The sequence below is a fragment of the Schistocerca piceifrons genome, chromosome 3 (genome assembly GCF_021461385.2).
Source record: "Schistocerca piceifrons isolate TAMUIC-IGC-003096 chromosome 3, iqSchPice1.1, whole genome shotgun sequence".
Taxonomy (NCBI): Eukaryota; Metazoa; Arthropoda; class Insecta; order Orthoptera; family Acrididae; genus Schistocerca; species Schistocerca piceifrons.
In genome coordinates this window covers 936,785,512-936,808,936 of record NC_060140.1, presented here as the reverse complement: position 1 = coordinate 936,808,936, position 23,425 = coordinate 936,785,512, and the positions used below count along the sequence as shown (strand labels likewise).

The following is a 23,425-nucleotide window of genomic DNA, read 5'->3' as shown; positions in this document are numbered from 1 at the left end:
TTTACGTAGACTGTTCCTCGGCCTTTCATGATGACCCCTGAAGAAAATTTCTGTTGCTGACCTGTTTTCTTTAGTTACGGCTTTGGTGTCATTGATCAGTTACAGTAGCAATGGAAGAGCCACGAAGAGGAAAGAACTGTCCATCGAATAACGAAGAGAGAGACGGAAGCGGTTGCTACATATGCGTCAAGTAGCGACAGCATCTCAAGCGCGGACAATTTCACAACCAAGTTCCCCGTTAAAACTTAACGCATCGTCTTTGTCTGCGACGTGTCTACCCCAACAGTAACAACCGCAACAGAATCCGCTAGCACAATATTCCTTGTGGCAAACATTATTTAGGCTTTTCAGCTGGGTATGATTCATATCCTTCGAAAGTTAATAACGGGGAAAATGCGTATAACAGGAAACAACAGACATTTCTTTCACTTAAAACGAATTTGATATTTTAAATTACGATTGCGAACGCTGTGTTTGTCACTATAGTCTTGCTGGGGCGATAACAACTAACAAATATAAAGTGCTGTGTGTCGCGGTTTCGTACCGAAAAAAAAGCAGAATAAAAGAACAGCAATTTCCAATACCGCACAGACCTCTACGCACTTACCATTACTACTATGAAAATACGCCCGCAAAATAAGTTTTATGACTATCTGCAATATGGTCTAAACAGAAACAGGTATGCAATAATTCCAACCAAAACGCTTTAAAGCGCCAAAGAAACTGGTATACGTATGCGTATTCACTTACGGAGATATGTAAACAGGCAGAATACAGCGCTGCGGTCAGCAACGCCTATATGAGGCAAGTGTCTGGCGCAGTACTTAGACTGCTGTTACAATGGCAGGTTATCAAGATTTGAGTTTGAACGTTGTGTTTTAGTCGGCGAACGAGCGGTGCGACACAGCATCTTCGAGGGAGTGATGAAGTGGGGATTTTCCCGTACGACTATTCCACGACTGCACCGTGAATATCAAGAATCCGGTAAAACATCAAATCTCCGACATCGCTGCGGCCTGAAAAAGAGCCTACAAGAACGGAGCCAACGACGGCTGAAGAGAACCTTTCAACATGACAAGTGCAACCCTTCCGCAAACTGCTGCAGATTTTAGTCCTGGGCCATCAACAAGTGTTAGCGTGCGAATTATTCAACGAAACATCATCGATATGGACTTTCGAAGTCGAAGGCCCACTGGTGTACCCATGATGACTGCACGACACAAAGCTTTACACCTGGGCCTCTCAACAATAACATTGGGCTGTTGATGACAGGAACTATGTTGCGTGGTCGGAGGAGTCTCGTTTCAAAATGTATCGAGCGGATGGATGTGGACGGGTACGTAGACAACTTCATGAATACATGGATCCTGGATGTCAGCAGGGGACTGTTCAAGCTGGTTGAGGCTCTGTAAAGGTGCGGGGCGTGTGCAGTTGGAGGGATGTGGGGCTCCTAATACGTCAAGCTACGACTCTGACACCAGACTTGTACTTAAGCATACTGTCTAATCACCTGCATCCATTCATGTCCATTGAGCATTCCGACTGACTTGGGCAATTCCAGCAAGACAATGCGTCACCCCAAACGTCAAGAATTGCTACGGAGTCGCTCCAGGAACACACTTCTGAGTTTAAACGCTTCCGCTGGCCACCAAACTCCCCAGACATGAACATTATTGAGCGTATCTGGAATACCTTGCAACGTTCTGTTCCGAAGAGATCTCCAACCCCTCGTATATTACGGATTTATGGACAGCCCTGTAGGATTCATCGTGCCAATTCCTTCCAGCACTACTTCAGACGTTAGTCGAGTCCATGCCACGTCTTACTGCGGCACTTCTGCGTGCTCGCATGGGCCCTACACGATATTAGACAATTTCTTTAGCTCTTTGGTGTGTAGGGGGCAGTGAAAACACGTGGGGCCTGCTCGAAAATAGTATTAAGATATTTAGGATTCTCACTAGAGCGACCCGGAGAAAGAATTTGAAATATTCAGATCCATGCTGACAGGGTTGAAAAATTCTTATCATCCGCGCCTCGGAGATCCCGTGGCGTCGCGCGAGCGCACTCTCACGACTGTAGCCCGAATCCACGCATTCTTGGCAATGCGAGGACCGCGAGACAACTACGCAACGCACAGATCTGTAGATGTAATAGGACTTTAACAGAATTTACTGGCGGACTAGAATTAAATTTCTATTCTGCTAACCCATCGAATCATTCTAAAGAAGGGTCGCTAGCCTCACTTTGATCCAAGAGTCAAGGTTAAACTTCAGACTACTGCAACGACAATAATCTAAGCCCTGTAGGAATCCAGCTACTCTCACAAAGATTCCGAGATCCAAGCTCAGACCACTGAACTGGAATATTCTCACCGTTAACAGCTCACACACGGCCCACAACTTGCGCCTAAGAACTCCTGTCGGTCCACTCAACAAAAACATTTTTATTTCCACAGAAACAGATTGAACTTGTCTCAATAACTATCCATTAAAACACCACAATCTAGCGTAAGATGCCTCCCCAACAAAAAACTGGAAATGATTCTATCTGAAACGCCCTTTCCGATTTTCTCGACTTACCGTACTGTAAGAAATAGCCCGGCTGATCGCGAAAGCTCACAATGGTAATCAACACACTGAAGCATGGCACTAGTATTCCTACCTTCTCAAAATAATAGGCAGCTAAAGAATGACATTCTGGACATCTTTGCACGCGGCATAATCGTTTACTTTGCCCTCAAGTCCCATTCCGGACATGTACGAAGATGAAAGGCTCCAGACAGCCGTTTAGACGAAGTCTTTTCATTAGAGTTTCTTGTTTACTGACAATTGAGTACAACACTGGTTTTCATTTCTTTTCGTCGTCGTAGAAATATGTGTTCAGTCGGTGCACCAAAAGGTTAATACCTTTATAGAAGAAGCTTGCATCGGCTTCTGCGTCCTCATCATGACGCCTTGCTGAACTTCTGTATCAGTTGTGAATCGGCGGTTGGTTAGGTGCTTTGTCATCGTTTCTAATGACATTAATGTCTACGAGAGACTTGGCTCGAAACAGCTCATCGACGTATAGAGGGGCAGGTTCAACTGTTAAAGACGATGTCCCAGTACCAATTACTCTAAGCGCCACTGGAGTTATTAGTCTTTGAGCACGTAGCTCCTGATGCAACTGCAGCTCCACGACTTGAATTTTTTCGGACACTACAGGCACAGTGCCCAACGTTGGCCTGTTACTTATTTTTATGTCACCTCTATCTCGCCAGAAGAGATGCAGTATCATCGAGACTCATCAGTGGGATAACGACACGAATGAATTTTGATATGACATTTGCATATGATACTTGCAACAGACTATTTGAAGTTTCCCAGCGCTGTATCCAGCACGGGTGGAACACAAAATACAAACATATGGGCACTAAAGAGCAGCATGGTCTGCACTCGACATCGTGACTGGAATAATAACTCTGCAAGACTCTCAACGGTAGCGCCAGTGTAATCTCTAGTGGACGGATGTAACACTGCAGCACCCACATCGTATGCTCGTTATTTTCTGCAGTGCCGGATGATACATTATGCTTAGTGGGCACCAACCTATGAGTTCCACGCCTTTTTGTGTTTTCTTTTCTTTGTATACAGGGAAGTGAACACTACAAATCTGGAGCGAAATGCAGGAAGACCCGCAGAGGATCGACGCCTGGTGCAGCCATTGCCAGCTGACCCACAACATAAACAAATGGAACGTATTAGCCGACTACAGCATTACTGCACCTGGGAGCGAGGGCCCTTCGGTCAGCTTATCGCGAGTTTTTCTCGGAGACATTTAATGAGGACACGCTGAACCACTTCATAGTCCATGTACAACTGTCTTGAAATTATTCACAGTACGATGTTTTTTTCCTTAGTCACCACTGTACTTCTTTACTGTAACGTCACCGCCTGTTTCCGATAACGGCCACGGGAGGCCAAGTGCAATAATATCGTGGACTGCAAAAAGAACCAACAGATCAATATTGGAACAAATAAAACCAGATTTCTCCCTGGAAGGTCTAATGTCAAAACAAAAGCTGACCTACTTTGGATACACAATGCGAAGGCATGCCTCGCTGGAAAAAACATTGAAGCTGGGAAAGATTGAAAGAACTAGAAGAAGAGGACATCAGAGGATGAGATGGATCGATGGCATCACAGAAGCAATGTGTTCCAACCTGGAAGGTCTACGGGAGAAAGTGCAAGACAGGAAAAAGTGACGTGATTTGGTTCATGGGGTCACGAAGAGTCGGAACCGACTAAACGAATATATATATATATATATATATATATATATATATATATATATATAGAGAGAGAGAGAGAGAGAGAGAGAGAGAGAGAGAGAGAGAGAGAGATATTGTGCGCGAACAGGCAGGAATACGCATTATTGTACGATTACACATTGTGGAACTCTCTCTGGAAGCTGTCACAGTCATAAAATAACTACAAATATACTTACTTAGCGGTATGAAGTGTAACCATCGCCCAAAACTAGTTATTTAGGTAAGGCAGGTGTAGGCAGATCAGTCTAGTCCACCTGTGAAGGAAGCAACTAATAAAATCCTCGTTCAGCCAATGCTTCAGCATTACTAGTCCCCCTGGAATCCGTATCATGACTGACAGAGGAAATACAGAAGCTCTGTTCACTTAGTAAGCGCAATAGCGACTCGTAAACGCTCAGCCAGCTCTAGTTGCAGAAGCTACGAGAGAGGCGTTGTGTATCACCGTGCGATTTACTGTTGAAATCCCCAAAGCATACGTTCCTGAAAGAGTCACCATATATTGCCTTCCTCCTATGCATATCTCGCGAGAAGACGTTGAAGTTAACATGAGACCAGGGGCGAGCAGGAATCCTACACGTGTGCGGTGCACTTGCACGTGTGCAGTAAACAGGTGTTCTGCGTCCACACAGGGGCAAGCTGGCCACCCGCTTCTCTCCCCTCCCCACCATAACGTCTCTCCGCTTCTTCCTCTGTAATAAGTTTTGTTTCCTGGCCTGCTTTATTGAATGAAGGAATAAGGTTACTACGAGTGCTTGAAAGAAATCATGCTTTGAAAGAGTACCTATTACCTACGATACGTTGTATTTAATTATCACAGGTGGAGTTTACAATACGTTTAATGTCTGGAATAAAATTTCTACATACAGAAAAACGCAAACAGTTACGTAAATTTTCATTACTGATGTTTGCTCTTAACCGAGACTTATTAATTTTCATAACAGAAATCTCTCGCAAACGTATGTCGAGCCTAACATATTATCTTTGCGGCTTCACGATGGAGACGAGGAAACTCTTGCTGTGGAAAGTCGTGATAAAAATCTATTACACGTCTTGCCAAAAGGAACTTGTGACTCATACGAGAATTACGCTGTAGAATCTACAGTGTAGATCTATTAATTCCATTTACAAACTGGGATGAATATCATCTACTGAAACAGCAAATTGTCTCGAGAACTATTCAAAACCTTGGGATAACTATGATATATCCCCAAATCGCTTGAGAAATTCCTCTTTTATTGCACCAAGTACGGCAACATACTGAAATTTATTATAATGGCGTTCAATATTAAACTTCCGCTGACCAGCCAGAATACTGACACATATTATACATTTCCAATTTTCACGTTTTTGCACAGAGAAAAAAATGATTCTCCCATTCCTTTTTAAAAGATAGCAAATCTCCACTTCTGCGTTTCTTTGATTCACTCAGCATTTTCCGGTTCTTGAAATACAACGTTCACTACGTAGTGGTCCCTTCGCTTCAACGTCCGCAGCTTAGCCTGGTACTACACTGCCGCAACCTGCCGGCTGTCGCCACTGCCCCATTCGGCGATTGCACGCGAGCAGCAAACGTACAGCGCTGTGCGCTCATGAGCCGCGTGCAACGTTTGCCCGCCTCTGCATTAGACGGATTCGATCTCACACAAAGGCTTATGTCCACAACAAGCGACAAACAAGATAGAGGCGAACTGACAGTGGTACACAAAGTACCACACGCCTTAAGGTGGCTTGGTGAATATAGCTGTAGGTGTAGACGTAAAGTCTTATCACGTGACGCCACTAGGTGCAGTGTCACGATATGTGAACAGAGCACGCGGTGTCACGAGCTGAGGCGCCACTGGTTGCGCGAGAGAAGCCGGCGCGAGGACCGACTGGTTGCGTGCTGTACCTGCGAGCGGGCGCTGCAGGCGACGCAGCCGAGGGCGGCTACGACCGAGTCGAGGAACATGGCGGCGCGGTAGCGCAGCACGATGCACTGCACGGGGCAGTCGTCCACCATGGCGGCCGCGGCGGTAGCGCACTGAGCGACGGCGGCGACGGCACGGCGAGCTGCTGCTGCTGCTGCCTGCCTGCTGCCGGCTGCCACTGGTGATAGTGGGCGGCGTGCGGCGGGCTGGCGGCGCGTGACGCGACTGCCCGAGCCCGCCGCGGCCTACGCGGCACTCCTCGCGCTGTTAAGCCACGCGGGGTCACATTCCGCCGGCACGGCCCCGCTTACCGCCGTCCTCCACAAAGGCGCCGGTAGCGTCTTCAAACACGACCGCTATCCGGAAAGCAGTATCACGTCACATGGAGCACCAGAGAAAACAGGGGTAGGACGAGGGGAGTGACGGTGGAACAGTCGGTACTATCACTGCACCAGAAGTCTCAGTCGATTGTGGCCAAATTAGCTGACACCGGCGCTACTGTGTCAACAACCAACATTCCCCACTTACCCCACTGCTGGGGTTACGGTTGATGTTAGCTGCTGGGACGCCGCTACTCTTGTTGTGCATATGCATACGGAAGTTACCTCGGTTCTCCGAAAGTGGGTATCTCGTGGCGCGTTCGTAGCACACTGACTCAGGCAGTAAGCCAGAGTACTTACAGCTGCGACAGCTGTAATATTTCTGGCTTAGTCAGCCATCATGTTAGGCTCCAAGAAGCTGTTCCCAGAGCAGTGGAGATGCAAGAAGTATATAAACGACGAAATGTGGTGTGAGGTACCTGTGACAGGTGTTAGATTCGTTATCATTCCCGTGAGAAAGACCGCCTGCATGATGCTACTGCTCTGTGATTGGCTGCTGTGTTCGGAGCAAGGGCGGCAAAACGTTAAAGTATTATTATTATTATTATTTATTATTATTATTATTATTATTATTAATTAAACTACTCATTGGAACGACTTCACTTTTTAATATATCTCTCAACAGCTGACTATCAATCAGTCATTTTAGAATTATTAAAAACAATTTAAATCAAAAACAAAACACTGACGGAATTGCAGACGAAGCACTTCGGAAGCGTTCGGGTCACGCCTTTTCTGGTATGGCGCGCGAGGTGTTTCGGGCTGTTCGTCACTCTGGATTAGGCAGTCGAGAAGAACAGACATGTTGTCTGTCGTAGGATGTGGCTCTGAAGACTATGGGACTTAACATCTGAGGTCAAAGTCCTCGTAGGATGTGTTTCCAATTTTTATCTAAGTTCGTGTTCGTCACTCTGGATTAGGCAGTCGAGATGTACAGTCATGTTGTCTGTGGCACCATGTGTTTGCCAGTATTCAGTATTAAAAGATTCACTCCGGTATTCATGAGGCACAGACACTTGCCACAAATAGTGTAAAGATACATTTTCGTAAACTTTGTGTTTGATCATGTACTTTGCTGTATCAGAAGGTGTTGTGTTAAGGTCATGTACTCTTCTCGTGTGGCTATATTAAAATACGCGAGTGACAACCCAAAGAAATGATACATTATTTCAGAACAGAACCTCGCTGAAAGTCAGTTTCAGCCTCAAGATACAGAACCTACGACCTGCGTGCTGTTTTCTGCGCTGGGGACATCAACTTGAAGACAGCACGTTAGTGAACCATAACAGAACCTTCGTATTCCACACAGTGCAATGGAAACAACTAGGCGCCTCACGTGTACTGCATGCACAGAACAAATGTGCTCAGTGACACGTCGTCTGCAGTAATGCAGAGGAGGTAAAGGAGGATAATTGTTATTAACACCAACATTGAATTCATTCTTCATTTCTTGCCGTACAGCGAGAAAGCTACACTGCTTCTCGTTCACCAACAGTAGCTGAACAAAATGAGCTTCGCAGTTGAAAATTTCGCCGAATGCGCAATCCTCTGGATAGTATGTTTTTCTTTTCTTTCTTAACTGGTGTTGGCCGAACTAGACATAACATAAAATGTAGACTGGTAAAGGCAATGAAAGCGTTCTAAAGCAGAGGAATTTATTGACATCGAATATAGAGTGTTAGGAAATCTTTTCCAGCTACTTTTTGTCTGGTGTGTAACTTTACGGAAATTTCTGTTCTCCTTATGTCGTAACTCGCGTAATGTTGTGCTACAGAAGTACCCTGCAATTTAGATGGGTAGATCCAATAACTAATGGGGACTTACTGAATCGAACTCAAGGGAAAAGAAATTTAGGTGTAACTTGACTAAAATAGGGATCGACTGGACGGACACATCCTAAAGGATCAATACATACTCAGTTTGGTGATGGAGGGACGGGTAGTGGGAAGGGGCGGCGTTGAACTTAGAGGCGGAGGATGACTACGGTAAGCGAGTTCGAATGCATGCGGGTTGCCGTAGTTACGAGAGATAAAGCAGCTGGAACATCACAGACTAGTGCGGAGAGGAGCAACAGACCACTCATCGGACTGAAGGCCACAACACTAAAGGTTTTAGTGAAACAAACTACACTTTTTGACATATATCGTCAAATTTTTGGTGTACTCGTATACGTACGAAAGCAATGAGCAAAGATGGTGTGCGTCAAAGCTTTTTTTTCCGAAATGACCACTTAGGATCAAGCTACAATTTCACTTAGTCCAGAGTTTCCCCTCTTTCCAACACTTCCATACGCTCACTATACTGTTGCTTTTGTTCTTCCCGCCTTTGTAGTTCTTTACTCTTACAAACTGTGTATTTTGCTTCGAAGCAAGTCCCGCTCTAACATGAGGGCTTCTGGGATGTCAGGCGTTTCAAGGTCCTTCCGACCTCCTTTAATCCACACAGTGGTGGTTTTCTAATTTCAGAGGTAATCAGTCAGTCGCAGAAACCGTAATTTACTGCAGATCTAGATTTCGACTGTAATGCAGTCTTCATCAGTGCATTACCAGAAGAGTCATATTGGTGTATGTATGTAACGCTCTGACATCGTTTTGTCTATGTGACTCTTCTGGTAATGCACAGACGAAGACTATGTTATAGTCTAAATCCAGATATGCAATAAATTACTGATTCTGAGACTGACTGCTATCCTCCTTTACATTTGAATATTCAACGATCTCTGTGCGCCACCGTATCCAATGAATTCCAATTTAGTTATAACCAAATACTCGTTTGACTAGTCCATTTTCGTCTATTCTGTACAGGAGTGGACGAATGTCTTGATTGCGGCAGTAGTGACCGTCCGTCTAATTAGCAATGTGCTAGTACAGAAACTTTAAGAAAAAAAAATTCCTGAAAACTGGCGTCTCACTACATGTCAACTGTCTGACAACTTCTACAGACTTCTTACACTAACTTCTTTTTACAGGAAACTGACGCGAGAATTTGGGTACCGCGAGTTCTACGCTTTTCGACTCCGAAAGTCCTTTCTGAGAATCACGAAACTTAAAAGAGACGAGACATGGGCTCCCTATGCTGACACGGAGAGCAAACCAGAGAATGGTGTGATTTTATATAGCTTCGGAAAAGCAAACCTCACGCTCTTCTCTTAGAAGACTTTATGGAACGTGCGCGAACACCAGTTATGAAGGCTACTATGAGACATTAAAGAACTTAGAAAAGTCAAAATAAGCAACGCAGTTTCTTTGTACTACCGATGACGTGTTTTCTTAATGCGAGGCCAAATACATCCTGGCAAAAAAGAATTATTTTAAGTTCAAATGGGACGTTTTCGAAAATCCACTCTATAGTCGAGATTTGGCTCCATGGGACTCCCACCTCCACGTGCTCGTGAGAAAGTGGTTTGGCTCCTATCGCTTTGTCTGCGACGAAGAACGGAAGACGTTGCCACGGGCTGTTAGGAATTTCACACGGTAGAACTTTATGCAGAAGGAGCTTGTCAAATCGTTATGAGATAAGGTACGGCCTTAAACCTGAATGACAAAGTAGAGAAGTAATAAAATTAACTATTTCTGTATTTCAATTATGTCATAAGAAGTTACTTTCTGGACGACTCTCGTGATGAACAATTCCAAAGCTCCAGTGACTCTCAGACGTCCACCCGATACACGCTCCTACCACATCACATCACTCAGGTTGCACACACTCACTCGTGTCTGCAACAGCCTGCAGACATAGGTTTTGAGTTACCGTTACCGTACGTTCTTTCCACGAAAGTGAAGAGCCAGCCAAGACGACGTTGCAAACCAGTGTACGTCTCAAAAACGAATCGTTATCGCAGCACAGCGTCGCTACGTTTGAAATTGGTTTGCGTAGAATATTTCCAAAGCCTCATCTCAGTCGCCTCCACTAGACGTGGTCGTTAACGCACATTAGTAAAGAGTTGCTGGTTTGAAGTTCATGTGTATAGCTGAGAAGGTTAACTGTCACCTCCACGGTGTCCCGAGCACCGGGTCGGCGCGATGCTATTGCTGGCGATCCACCCGTTAAATGAGGAACGTTGAGCTCGCCGGCCCCCATGGTGCTTGCTACTGGAGAGTAGTAGTCATTCGGTTGCATCTCTTCCCTTTCTTACAGCTCCTACTTATTCATAATCAAAGATCCACACGCACAACCACGTATCTACACGAAGCAGATCCACATGGCAGATCCTACAAAGAAATGACAGATCACCTCCATCAGGACCTCGTCCGGGTTATTAATACGGGATTTCGTTCTTCTAGGAGTACGGCTGTATCAACTTCGAGAAACTGAAGAAAAATCACATCCCAAACAGATTTTATTTACAATTTGAAACCAGACTCTAGCGAACTGGGACGAACACAAATTCTTAACCAACAATTTTTGTTAGTAGTTAAAGTTTAATGAAGGGAAGCCCTCAATCTCCAGTGGCCAACTGCTCCCTACGGTGCCATCCTCAAACGTCCTATGATTTGATATTAAGAGAAAATTAATACTGAATTTCAAAATAACTTAGCGATATCGCTACCTAATTTTTCGGTACGCTACAAAAATAGGAGATAAAGGAATAAATACTCTACTTTCTACGATGTCAAAGAGGATTTAAATTCCTCAGACGACTCAAGGACCAAGCACTGTGGAGCGAAAGGGACTTGTAGGATGTCTGGAGGTCCTGTCGTTGATACAATTTTTTCCGCCTATTATTCATTGTCCACCTGAACTCCTGTTTAATTATCACACAGCCACAAACAGCTTGAACAGCGTAGTCTATGAACCGTATAACACACAACATTCCATATTAAAAGTGAATTAAGCTTTTACGACATGACTACTAAAGCGTGTATCTGAATTAGACTAAATCTTGGAAAACAAAATACGACAGTAATGTAACAATTCTCACGCAAAATATGTACTTTCGGCAGAATACTGATAAGTAAGAATTCCTGAACGGATTTATTGCTTTACAGCATCTGTTCAAAACAAAAACACTCTGGTCACGGCAACAGTACGGTGATGTAGACGATCCCAAAAGACTAGTGTATATATTTTCAGCTGCCGTTAAAATCCAGGCGAGCGTGTCCATGCGATCGTCAAGTGAATATCGTTATGTACATTCTTCACATTATCGACGTCTTAGTTCACTGGTATCGTGACTGCAAACAGAGCCGACCACGAAACATGAGCACTGCGGCTAATCTGTCTTTGCACAAGTGGTGTATCAAGAGTTCAAGCCTGGGAACTAAGAGCTAGTAATAGGAGTATTGAAGCTAGTTGTTGACAATGAGCCCCCTGAGTCAGCGGATAAGTTTCCGTCGGAAATTCGACTCTCGTCCGGTGTAGACCGATATACCTAAAGGTTACTAACGTAACAAATTTAACCAAAAGCAACTGCTCGCCAAGGATCCACTGGAGACCACTAATATCAAAGCACTCAGCAAACAGGCCTTAACAGTCCGTGTAGCTTTGTTGGCAGAGTAAACAGCTTAATCTGCGTATCAACAACACGTCATCCTACACTACACTGTTCCCGGATGGCACAACTGTCACACTTGTTAAACGGAATACCTATGTACTAAATGCAGCTGCGAAGGCAATAGTGCGTCACCTACAACAGAGCTATAGTTAAATAGTATACAAAATTTCGATGCAAGACAGCTAAAAATTACAATTTACGAAAGAGATGGAAGAAAATCTCTTAACTTTTTATTATTCAAATAGGATACGATGATCTCTCAAATATCGTATCATGGTTCCCTAAATCCCACAACAATGAATATTTCTAGTTCAAAAATTGCTCAACGCAGTATGAGGTGTTCACACACAATACATTCGAATATAACTATCCGAAATCGGACTTTCTGCCTTCACCCAACACAAAACACACATACGAAATCATGTATCACTAATTTCTGCTCCAAAAGGCGTGCTATAAATACTACTCTGCTTTCTTTTTCAATGGGATTCAACTAAAATGAGCAATACAATTGACAAACAGTACATCTCATAAACTAATGCCTGCCTTGTGCCATAGTTTCCCCACGACAGCCATTCATCACAACACTTCAGTCCGTTTCATTGTAACTTTTTCAGAAGATCAGACAAGCATATAAAAACCTGAACGATTCATAGTAATTTTTATAAAGAACCATCTCAGTAGTAACGAACGTCAGCACGTTGCATTTTAATAATGTTATAGTGAAGATCCTAGAAATCCTGTCAGCACATATTGCGTTGAACCGTTCAGCTGCCACAGATGTTGCGTGGCGGCGCTCCAGAAAGTAAAATAAGTAAGAAATTCTCGGAGTAAATGCAGCGCCAGATAAGTATAATATGATCAATTTGTATTTTAGTTTCGAGAGACATTATGATATTCCACACATAGCGTCCACGCGAGCACATTGTCTTTGTTCTGTTATTCTCTTGTCATTTGTCCTTACTCGTATCCAGTGAATATTTACCAGTTAGAAATGCGGGAAAATAGCTGTTCCCGACAAAGCTCGGCAAGGGAAGTACGTAATTTTTTGCCCCACGATCACGCTATCGATATGACAGATTAATCCCACGCCGTCGAATTCCATAAAGTAAGGGGGCGCTAAAAACTACGCCGGACCTGCGAATGAGTACCTGTTATACTTTAGGGCTACGAAAGAAACGCACGATTTCCTGTTACTGATGTGGATGGTTACCACTACACTCGAGAAACTACTCGAGAAACTCCCGGTGTTGACAGAGGGCTACCAACAGTTTGAACCGAATTGTAAAGAAGGCACTCTAGATTGGAAGAAAGTACTACAAACAACTGAATTCAAACGTCAACAATTGCCGATTCTACATAAAATTTAGGAAGATCAAGAGAACAGGTTCACACTCCTGCGTGACATTCCATATAGCCAGACGTTGTCTGGCGACTCAGTCATGTGTTACTGTTAAAAAGAAAAGAGTATACGAAAAAGACTTCGTTGGCTAATATCACCATCGATGACGGCTCAGAGCAGGGAAATGCTTTTAACGTTTAACAGTAGTACAGCAGGAGAATTTTTTGTGGTATATAGTTCTCATTTCAATGTCTCCTTCAACGTACAGTTTACAATGATAAGTAAAAGAGCAGCGCACGCATTTACCTGTGGGTCTATCACGGCACGCTTCCAGACGCGACTGCAGGTTACTCCTCAAGACAAGTGGCCAGCAGTAGTGCAGCTGGGTGGGAGGAAGCCCCGCTGCGGATTTCCGAGTCGCCCACGAAATCGACTTCCAAGACGGGCGCTACCTTGCGGCAGTAAGCACAACACTACCCACCGAGAAGCCTCTCTCACGCCTCCTGTGGTCAGTCTGCGCATTACTTTAGCAGTGCAGAATATTATGATAAATCTTTTTACTTCGGGCACTGCAGACGTATCAACATAATGAGACAGGAATCTCTCGCCGCAGTGACAAGGACAGCGAGTACCCACTGGAAAAGAACAATACGCAACCTCAATGGCGTTGATTAACGAGAACGGTGAACTCTTTGGGTAAGTACATCTTCATTACTATTCATAATTTCGCTCTTAATTATACCGTGCAGCATTTAAAGCAAGATATAACATTCATTATGAAAACACTGTACATAGCCCAAGGCAATATTTCAACAATATGAAAAATATTAAGTCAACCAAGACGTTTCTCGTAATTATCTCGTAATCAATAACAGACGAAGCATAACGTAAATTTAGGGGGTACAAATGGAAGATAAATAGATTAAAGCTTTTGCCAGTAGCACTGTGTCCGCCAGCTATCTCTACGCGAGTGAAATGAATGCTATTTTCGCTTCGTTAGAGAAACTATTGGAACGAATGCGCTACGCTTGATACGTCTTAGACCTCATATATAAAAGGGTGGAATGAAATATCATTCTGCGCAATCAAACGTGAATGTAAGGGAATATTCAGGAACTTTAAAACGGAATACTTTGACTAAAGATATAGTATTTCTCTTGAGTGACGTCAGACAACCTGTATTTGAAGAAGACAGGGACCATTTGGCTCCCACCACCGTTGATTTAGCGTAGAGATTAACATAATAAGAAAGATTAAAATACATACAGAGGCATACAGGCCGTGATTTTTCACTAGCAAATTCCGCGAATGGTATAGGAAAGAAAATCGACAATGTTGGTGCAATGTATCTTCTGCATGAACTTCACAACAGTTTTCCGGGTTTATATGAAAGAGTAGATGTCCATCAGACAGGAAAGAACTACATAATGATCAGTTAAATGACATGAGCTGCGAAGACCACTATAAGACCAATAACTTGATATTGGAGAACCTGTGATCCTGGGGTTCACTGCTTTTGCAATATAGGTTTCACAAACTGCAGAGCATGTATTTTACTGAGACTTTGTGCACGCCAACTATCTTGTAATTTTACTTTATAAGACATTACAAGCACTTAATGCCAGTGCCAGAAACATCGCAAGAAAGACATTTGAATTAAATGACTTTGCCGTTATTTCGACTTTGGCGGTTCCTCGAAGATCTAAAAACGTGTACACCACGAAGTAGTTCGTATTTCAGTTAAGTAATCGCAAAAACTTGATTTTTCTCTTGTGATAATTGCTACTATGTACTTACTTCGATCTATGTTTTCTTCGTCCTGTCATTCTAAACTGAGGATGTCCACGATATTATCGCCGTACACCAGAAAGGAAGTTTTAAGTTTCGGTGAGAAACCCGTTCTTTTCAGGTCACGACAACGTCACACCTTCATTACGTATAACAACTTCGTTAGAGGCCCAGAGCCGGTAGATCGATATGTACATCGTTGTCATCTCCCAGATTAAAACAGTGCTGTTGCACAAAACTGTACTCGGCCATCAGCTGACTTACCGTTTTACAAGACACACTTCACCCTTGCAGCCTTGTGGTATCCAATCTCTCTTCGGCACAAGAAGGTCGACGTAATCTCTTTTCTAAATGACTCTTGTTGCAACTGTGCAGCCTTTTGCAATATTTTTCCTTCACGTTTCCTAGAAACAATGGAGTGGTGGGTGCTAAAACTTCTTTAAGAAACCACTAACACTACCAACACTAGTACTCTTTCTTTCAATACCCACAATGCTGGCGTGCTGAAAGAAGTGGAACGAAGAGTAAAGGCATGAAAACTGATGACTCGTTTTTGTAATAACTCTAAAATAATCATCTGCAGGGAAAAGTCAGAATTTTGCTTTGTCACAGTTTCGTAGTTTCTGCACCTAGGTCTGTATTGTAATGGGTTTTCAATGTATTTCTAATCTGCTTCACAAAAAACTTTGTGTGTGACGAAGAAGAGCACTAGGAAGCTGCAGGAGGTCTAACATACGATCTAGCGTCTTGAAAACAAAACCACTATGAACAGACCAAGAGGACGTTTGAAGATTTAAATGTCTCTTGCGTAGGCTTTATTTAAATTATCTAAGAGACCATGCCTTCGGAAAAATTGCAGAGGATATTGCACGAGCCCTGTGACTTCCATTGTGGACGGATGTGTCAGCTGTCGTTTGCAGCTGCGACGCGATAACGTGGTCACATCCTCTGAGCCTTCTGCGTTTCGCAGTCGGAAGTTGTGTAACGCCGACTCGCCACATGGACATCCAGTACGTCGGTACCGAGCCTTTAGGAGCTCTATGCGTGTCATTCATTCCTACCGGTCTCTCAATTACGTTCCCTCTCTACAAGGTTACCGCACACCGAAGCCAAACGTCGGCAACTACACAAAGGCAGTAGGGAGCGTCAACAATAAAGTAACCTTATGTTTATTGGTTTCCGGCCTTTACGCCATATAAGAATTTTCCACGTAGACATTTACAGAAAACAGACACAGAGAACAACAAGCTTAACTACGGTACTGACCAGGTCATGTAATAGCAACGATTGTGTAGATTAAAGTTTTATGACAGTAACAGAATAATTAACATACACATCATAAACACTACAATCAATTTTTCGTTCATTAATTTTATGTTATTTTCTATGTACATACATGGATAATTTTTTTCGTGAACATGCACAAAATATATAAATTATTTTTGCTGAGGCATCTGTTACTAGCTAATAGATGGCAACTACCCATGACCTTAGGAGAGTGCTGTTGGAATATTTTTCTGAATCAGATTCTTCATTAGTTGTTGAATTGCTAATAGGGGGCAAACAAATACGAGGTGATACACATCGACACTTACTTCATTTCCGCACTCATAACAAGCTATCTCACGAAGACCAAACCGGTACAAACGTCTTGTCTTATCCTTATTAAACTAGAGATGCCTCTGCTGCCGTAGCTGATTTTGTGGAAGCAAGGTTTGGCCGGAATTTTGTCTTTAACTGATGCGTAGTGACTGCTCTTTAAATGCGTTGACGAGTTCCAGTCTTCTTAAAGGAATCTGATGTTGCATTTGATAATGTTGCTTCCTTCACAAGTACATCCACGTCTTCACTATATCTGACTCTGCAGTGATCTTTCATCCACTTAATCCCTTAAAGTCTCCCTATCTGTTACAATGAAAGCACTGTTTTATTGTGCCGATGGTACAATTATTACAAGATGTTCTCCAGTTTCTTGTAATTACAGACTTTAAAAAGGACTTATATAGGATCAGTGACTACCAACATTTTGTTAGGAGTTGTATGCATGGGGTATTTTAATGTTTCTTAATGTTTCAAGAACAGCGATTGGTTCCACAGTAAAAATTTGTCTTCTAGTAACTGATATTTTCTATACTTTCATTGCACTGGGCAGTAAAATGCGCAATGTACATAGTCGTTTAAGGGTTTCTTTGAACCATTTGTAAACATGATGAAAGAATCTGGCCATTTATTATCTCCCAACACTTTTTTGAGTAAATATTGACAGTTTCCTTCTCCGGACTGATAGATTTAAAGGTAACTGGTACACTGTAGCAGAATAAGCACATTCATAGACTGGACATTTGTTGTTGTTGATAACCTTCAATTGTAAATAATTCCACAACGTGTAACTATGTAACGTGGTGGAAGAAACGATTACTGATGTGTGTCTCTCGAACTTATAGGCTCAAAATTATAGAGGGTAGACGATAGTAAACTGAATATTTTGAGATATAACCAGTCCGAAATGAATCTTTCAGACGTCTCCCCCAACGAACAAATCCTTGTTGCATAGACGTTTGTGTCGATGACTGAGAAACAATACATAATCGTTTAGTGTGTCCACAGTGTGGGTTACCACTGTTTACAGCCCACAACTGGTTGCCGAAGATTGATCATTACTTGCAGATGTGAATTTAATATATTGTCTGCAGGATAAATTGCGCGGAGAGCTAAATAAATGTGCAGGGAATTGTTTGGCAACAGGAGTAATCCTAAATGGAAGAAATTTGTCGCTGTGGAAAGAAGCGCAAGAAAACTGCGTCGTTCTGGGCACAGGAAGCTGGCCAGGTTCTCGACAAAGAACTATTACCACTGTAGAACTTGAGGTGTTGAATCGTGTGGGAGAAATAGTCCACCAACAGCTACCCATTAACTTGCCTGTGAAACACACACTTCGAAGAATGTGGTGGAGCATTAATCACACACGCTATCATAAATAAGGAATAGTTTACCTTGAAAAGGAAGCAGAAAACGGCAGTCATGCCTCTGAACAGTTGATGTGAACTTAATGTGTTGCTACAAGGGCAAGTTCTTTACGCCATTAAAATCCAATTATTCATTTCCGACCACTGGTTCCTTATCTAAGTACTCAGTTTAGGATCCTCTAATATACGTACAAATTTCAAAGAACGAGAAGTATCATAACCTCATGATGGCAGAAGAGGAAAGGTCTTTAAATAAAGGCATATTACGCGATCTAGACGGTGTTAGTCACAAAAAACCAACAGTGACCGCATACTTATTTACTGAATTGCTTTCCTCTATTAATAATAGCCGGCCGGTGTGGCCGTCCGGTTCTAGGCGCTTCAGTCTAGAACCGTGCGACCGCTATGGTCGCAGGTTCGAATCCTGCCTCGGGCATGGATGTGTGTGATGTCCTTAGGTTAGTTAGGTTTAAGTAGTTCTTAGTTCTAGGTGACTGATGACCACAGATGTTAAGTCCCATAGTGCTCAGAGACATATTAATAATATGTTCAAATGTGCGTGAATTCCTAAGGGACCAAACTGCTAAGGTCATCGGTCCCTGGACTTACACACTACTTAAACTACCTTATGCTAAGAACAACGCACACGCACACGCACCCGAGGGAGGACTCGAACCTCCGGTGGGAGGGGCCGCGCAATCCGTGAAAAGGCGCCTCAAACCGTGCGGCCACTCCGTACGGCTCTATTAATAAATTATAGTTTGGTTTACTCGGTAGCAGCCGTATTGAATATACACACTTGCACCAAGGACAGTAATATAATTTTAATAATCACATCGGGAAAAAATGCGGCAACGATTTTAATTTTGTGTCTGTCTGACGATACTGTCTCTAGTGCTGGTCCTTGGTTAAATCCTCGCGACACAGAACAGTAACAACGGCAGCAGAGGAGTCCAAACAAAATTGTGCAGCCAATACTCACTTCATCAAGGGGTATTCTATTTTCTTTGTCTTCTAGTGCCGTTGTCACCGTCGTGTGTCGCAAGGATTTAAACACGGAACAAGACTACAGACATGTACTTTCAACGAGACACAAAATTAATTTTAATTGGTTATGTTTTCCGATGTGATAATTAAAACCTTATGATCACCTTTCATACAGCTTGTGTCACACACACTATAGCTATATGCCGATAATGATTTATTTTGCAAACGATTTTGTGATATTCTTAAGTGGCTGTCTAGTCTTACGAAAGTTTTAGACTAAAAACGAAACTTTTTCAAAAATCCCCAAAATGTCGGAGGCTTAAACCGATACATTTTCATAGCACGCAGTCAACAATATTAAAAGCCTTTAATCACCAATATGTCGTTTCCCGTCGTTTTATTATAACAACTCGTACCAAAAACAACGCGTTTTCGAGAGACCGTGTATTTGGCGATGCTTTGGAGCAGCAAATATTCAAAGCAAGCACGTTAAGCTAAAAAATGAAATACAGGCTACAACTGTAAACGACGGAATCCAGCATGGTGTAGTTCAGGTTCTGTTTTGTCACGAAAAAATCCATCTTGCCAATGAAGACATGAAGACCGTAAACGAATCAGCGATTATATATGGGACTTATTTATAAGATTTCAGTCTAGTTCGCACCAACAGTATAGCTTTCTGCCATCATCTGATCTGTTAAAACAAAATGGAAAAAAATACTTACGTAACATAATAGTTACAATTTAGCTCAAGGCCAAGTCTATTGAGAAAATGAGGCAATACGTAATACCGATAACACGGCGTCACGTACACCGGCCATTAGCGACACCAAGAGTGCAGCCCCCTCCCACACCCCACCCCCAAGCATAGCCACAGGAATACGAAAGATTCCTCACATGGCACGAGGCAGCGCCGGCTCGACTGGCGTCTGAATGCTCTATCGACCATCGAAACTTTTAATCAAATGACTATCACGTCATTTAGCCACATTTCACACAGCTTTTGTCAGGTCTGATGGTCCAGCGCAAATCGAGACATTATGAGGTCAGATCCCTGTGGGAGCGCGGAAATTTTCAGTCTGCATATAATCTAGCCTTCACCTAGCAACGACTTGCTCAGTCGCCAGGAACGACACGTGACTCCGAATCCACGTTAACATGGAGGTCCCCTTTCACCGGTTGTCCAAGTTGCCGAACTTGCGCCCAACTGAAGTACTTGCACTAGGCCACTGAGCGTAAGCAGTTATTAAGCACAATGTCTTAGCTGCTTCCTTCCAGCATTACAAAGCAAATAATACCAAGGATACACATTTTAAGCTGATGCATTATATCTTGTGCTTCGCTGCTAGATACACACTTCAGCAAAGTGAATCCATTTTAATTAATGACCAAGCTATCATTTTAAACTGTTGAAACTATGACGCTGGACACACATCACTAAAGTCCTCTTCCGGTTACAGCTCGTGTCTACGTAAGTATGAGACGCCCTAGCTAGCTTTTTTCATGTACCTGGGTGTAAAAAGCATTTGGCGTTGATACTCTTATCAGGACACACCTAATGGAATGTTATGGCCTTCCGCCGTCTTGTCTTTATTATGTACTGTTAAGATTTTCTCAAGAAACAAGGCCCCGGGAGTAGACAACGTTCCATTAGAACTACTGACAGCCTTGGGAGAGCCAGTCCTGACGAAACTCTACCATCTGGTGAGCAAGATTTATGAGACAGGCGAAATACCCTCGGACTGCAAGAAGAATGTAATAATTCCAATCCCAAAGAAAGCAGGTGTTGACAGATGTGAAAATTACCGAACTATCAGTTTAATAAGTCACAGCTGCAGAATACTAACGCGAATTCTTTACAGACGAATGGAAAAACACGTAGAAGCCGACCTCGGGGAAGATCAGTTTGGATTCCGTAGAAATGTTGGAACACGTGAGGCAATACTGACCTTACGACTTATCTTAGTAGAAATACGTTTCTAGTATTTGTAAACTTAGAGAAATCTTTTGACAATATTGACTGGAATACTCTCTTTCAAATTCTGAAGGTGGCAGGGGTAAAATACAGGGAGCGAAAGGCTATTTACAATTTGTACAGAAACCAGATAGCAGTTATAAGAGTCGAGGGGCACGAAAGGGAAGCAGTGGTTGGGAAGGGAGTGAGACAGGGTTGTAGCCTCTCCCCGATGTTATTCAATCTGTATATTGAACAAGCAGTAAAGGAAACAAAAGAAAAATTCGGAGTAGGTATTAAAGTCCACGGAGAAGAAATAAAAACATTTAGGTTCGCAGATGACATTGTAATTCTGTCAGAGACAGCAAAGGACCTGGTAGAAAAGTTGAACGGAATGGACAGTGTCTTGAAAGGAGGATATAAGATGAACATCAACAAAAGCAAAACGAAGATAATGGAATGTAGTGGAATTAAGTCGGGTGATGCTGAGGGAATTGGATTAGGAAATGAGACACTTAAAGTAGTAAAGGAGTTTTGCTATTAGGGGAGCAAAATAACCGATGATGGTCGAAGTAGAGAGGATATAAAATGTAGACTGGCAATGGCAAGGAACGCATTTCTGAAGAAGAGACATTTGTTAACAGAGTATAGATTTAAGTGTCAGGAAGTTGTTTCTGGAAGTATGTGTGTGGAGTGTAGCCATGTATGGAAGTGAAACGTGGACGATAAATAGTTTGGACAAGAAGAGAATAGAAGCTTTCGAAATGTGGTGCTGCAGAAGAATGCTGAAGATTAGATGGGTAGATCACATAACTAATGAGGAGGTATTGAACGAAATTGGGGAGAAGAGAAATTTGTGGCACAACTTGACCAGAAGAAGGGATCGGTTGGTAGGACATGTTTTGAGGCATCAAGGGATCACCAATTTAGTAATGGAGGGCAGTGTGGAGGGTAAAAATCGTAGAGGGAGACCAAGAGATGAATACACTACGCAGATTCAGAAGGATGTAGGTTGCAGTAGGTACTGGGAGATGAAGAAGCTTGCACAGGATAGAGTAGCATGGAGAGCTGCATCAAACCAGTCTCTGGACTGAAGACCACAACAACAACAAGATTTTCTCAGCAGACTTTGCTTTCAGCCATATTGCACCTAATATATGGTATCAGTGTACTGCCACTGTTTCAAAAGTCAAGATGACAGAAAGCCGAAACCGGCAATACTGTGAATTATGTAATTGCAACCAGGGCTAACACTCATTAATGAACAGCCCTCTTGCATCTCATTGACGACGTTCCTGTCGAAGCAGGAAATATATGACGGGTCTGATGCTGCTGTACGGTGAAATTCCACGCTGTGACGTGGCAAATCTCTACCTCCTCCACGTCCACGCTCGCTTTCGCGTCCCGTCTGAGGGCGGCCTCAGCCACCAGTTGCGCCCTTACCTTGGCAAGCAACGGCCTCCTGACGTCCACCAGCACCCACGCGGCGACCGCCTGCAGGCCCATGGTTTGATGCGAGCTCTTCTGGCAGCGGAGGTGGAGCAAAGCGGACGGCCGAGCCGGACGCACGGTCGGCCAGCGCAGCCGGCGGCGTTCCGGCGGACGATGACCGCAGCTTCCGGCGGCCGGCAGATGGACGCCAGAGATAGCAGGTCGCCTCGACTTCGTGCCGTAACGCACCGCACCGCGCAGGCGGCGTGGGCGTGGCGGCAGGATGGGCTGTTTAGGCGTCTGCCGAGAAGTGACACGTGGCGCGGCCGCCGAAGCGCCAAGTGGAGGCGCTAAATGGACGCTCGCGCTGCACCGCTGTTGCTGAGGCACGCGGCGTGGGGTGCTGCCAGTGCAGCGACACGAGAGCACCGATTGTACGGGAGGCCCAGGTCTTCTCACAAAAGTCGGCACCAAGCATTAGGGATGCCACGAAAGTGTGAGGGCGAAACTGCAACTCCGGGGCCGCAACGGGAATTTTTGCTCAAGAATAGCTCAATTACCATTTAAAAAAAAAAAAAAAAAGGTAATACGTATTCTGGCAACGGCCTAGCTGCAGTGGATACGCCGGTTCCCGTCAGATCACCGAAGTTAAGCGCTGTCGGGCGTGGCCGGAAATTGGATGGGTGACCATCCGGGCCGCCATGTGCTGTTGCCATTTTTTGGGGTGCACTCAGCCTCGTGATGCCAATTGAGGAGCTACTCGACCGAATAGTAGCGGCTCCGGTCACAGAAAACAATCGTAACGACCGGGAGAGCGGTGTGCTGACAACACGCCCCTCCTATCCTAATCCTCCTCTGAGGATGACA

The 23,425-nt window shown here is 43.7% G+C and overlaps 2 protein-coding genes and 1 pseudogene across 6 annotated transcripts in view; 2 read left to right on the top strand and 1 right to left on the bottom strand.

Moving 5' to 3' along the window:
* The window catches only part of LOC124787644 (transmembrane protein 47), a 375,006-nt gene that overhangs the window by 153,377 nt on the left and 198,204 nt on the right, over window positions 1-23,425 (bottom strand). Inside the window, exon 1 of one of the 4 annotated variants that reach the window (XM_047254427.1) lies at window positions 22,571-22,657. The exons of 2 other annotated variants lie outside the window; for them this stretch is intronic. In XM_047254427.1, coding sequence (XP_047110383.1) covers window positions 22,571-22,633 — 63 coding nt within the window. In that variant the 5' untranslated portion in view covers window positions 22,634-22,657. Of the gene's footprint in view, window positions 1-6,197; window positions 6,381-22,570; window positions 22,658-23,425 lie in introns of those variants that run through there. One more of the 4 variants, XM_047254426.1, reaches the window with a different exon arrangement.
* The window catches only part of LOC124787643 (T-cell immunomodulatory protein), a 439,315-nt gene continuing 429,799 nt past the window's right edge, over window positions 13,910-23,425 (top strand). Inside the window, exon 1 of one of the 2 annotated variants that reach the window (XM_047254421.1) lies at window positions 13,910-14,128. In XM_047254421.1, coding sequence (XP_047110377.1) covers window positions 14,094-14,128 — 35 coding nt within the window. In that variant the 5' untranslated portion in view covers window positions 13,910-14,093. The remainder of the gene's footprint in view (window positions 14,129-23,425) is intronic. The other variant, XM_047254423.1, reaches the window with a different exon arrangement.
* LOC124790200 lies at window positions 23,156-23,273 on the top strand (annotated as a pseudogene).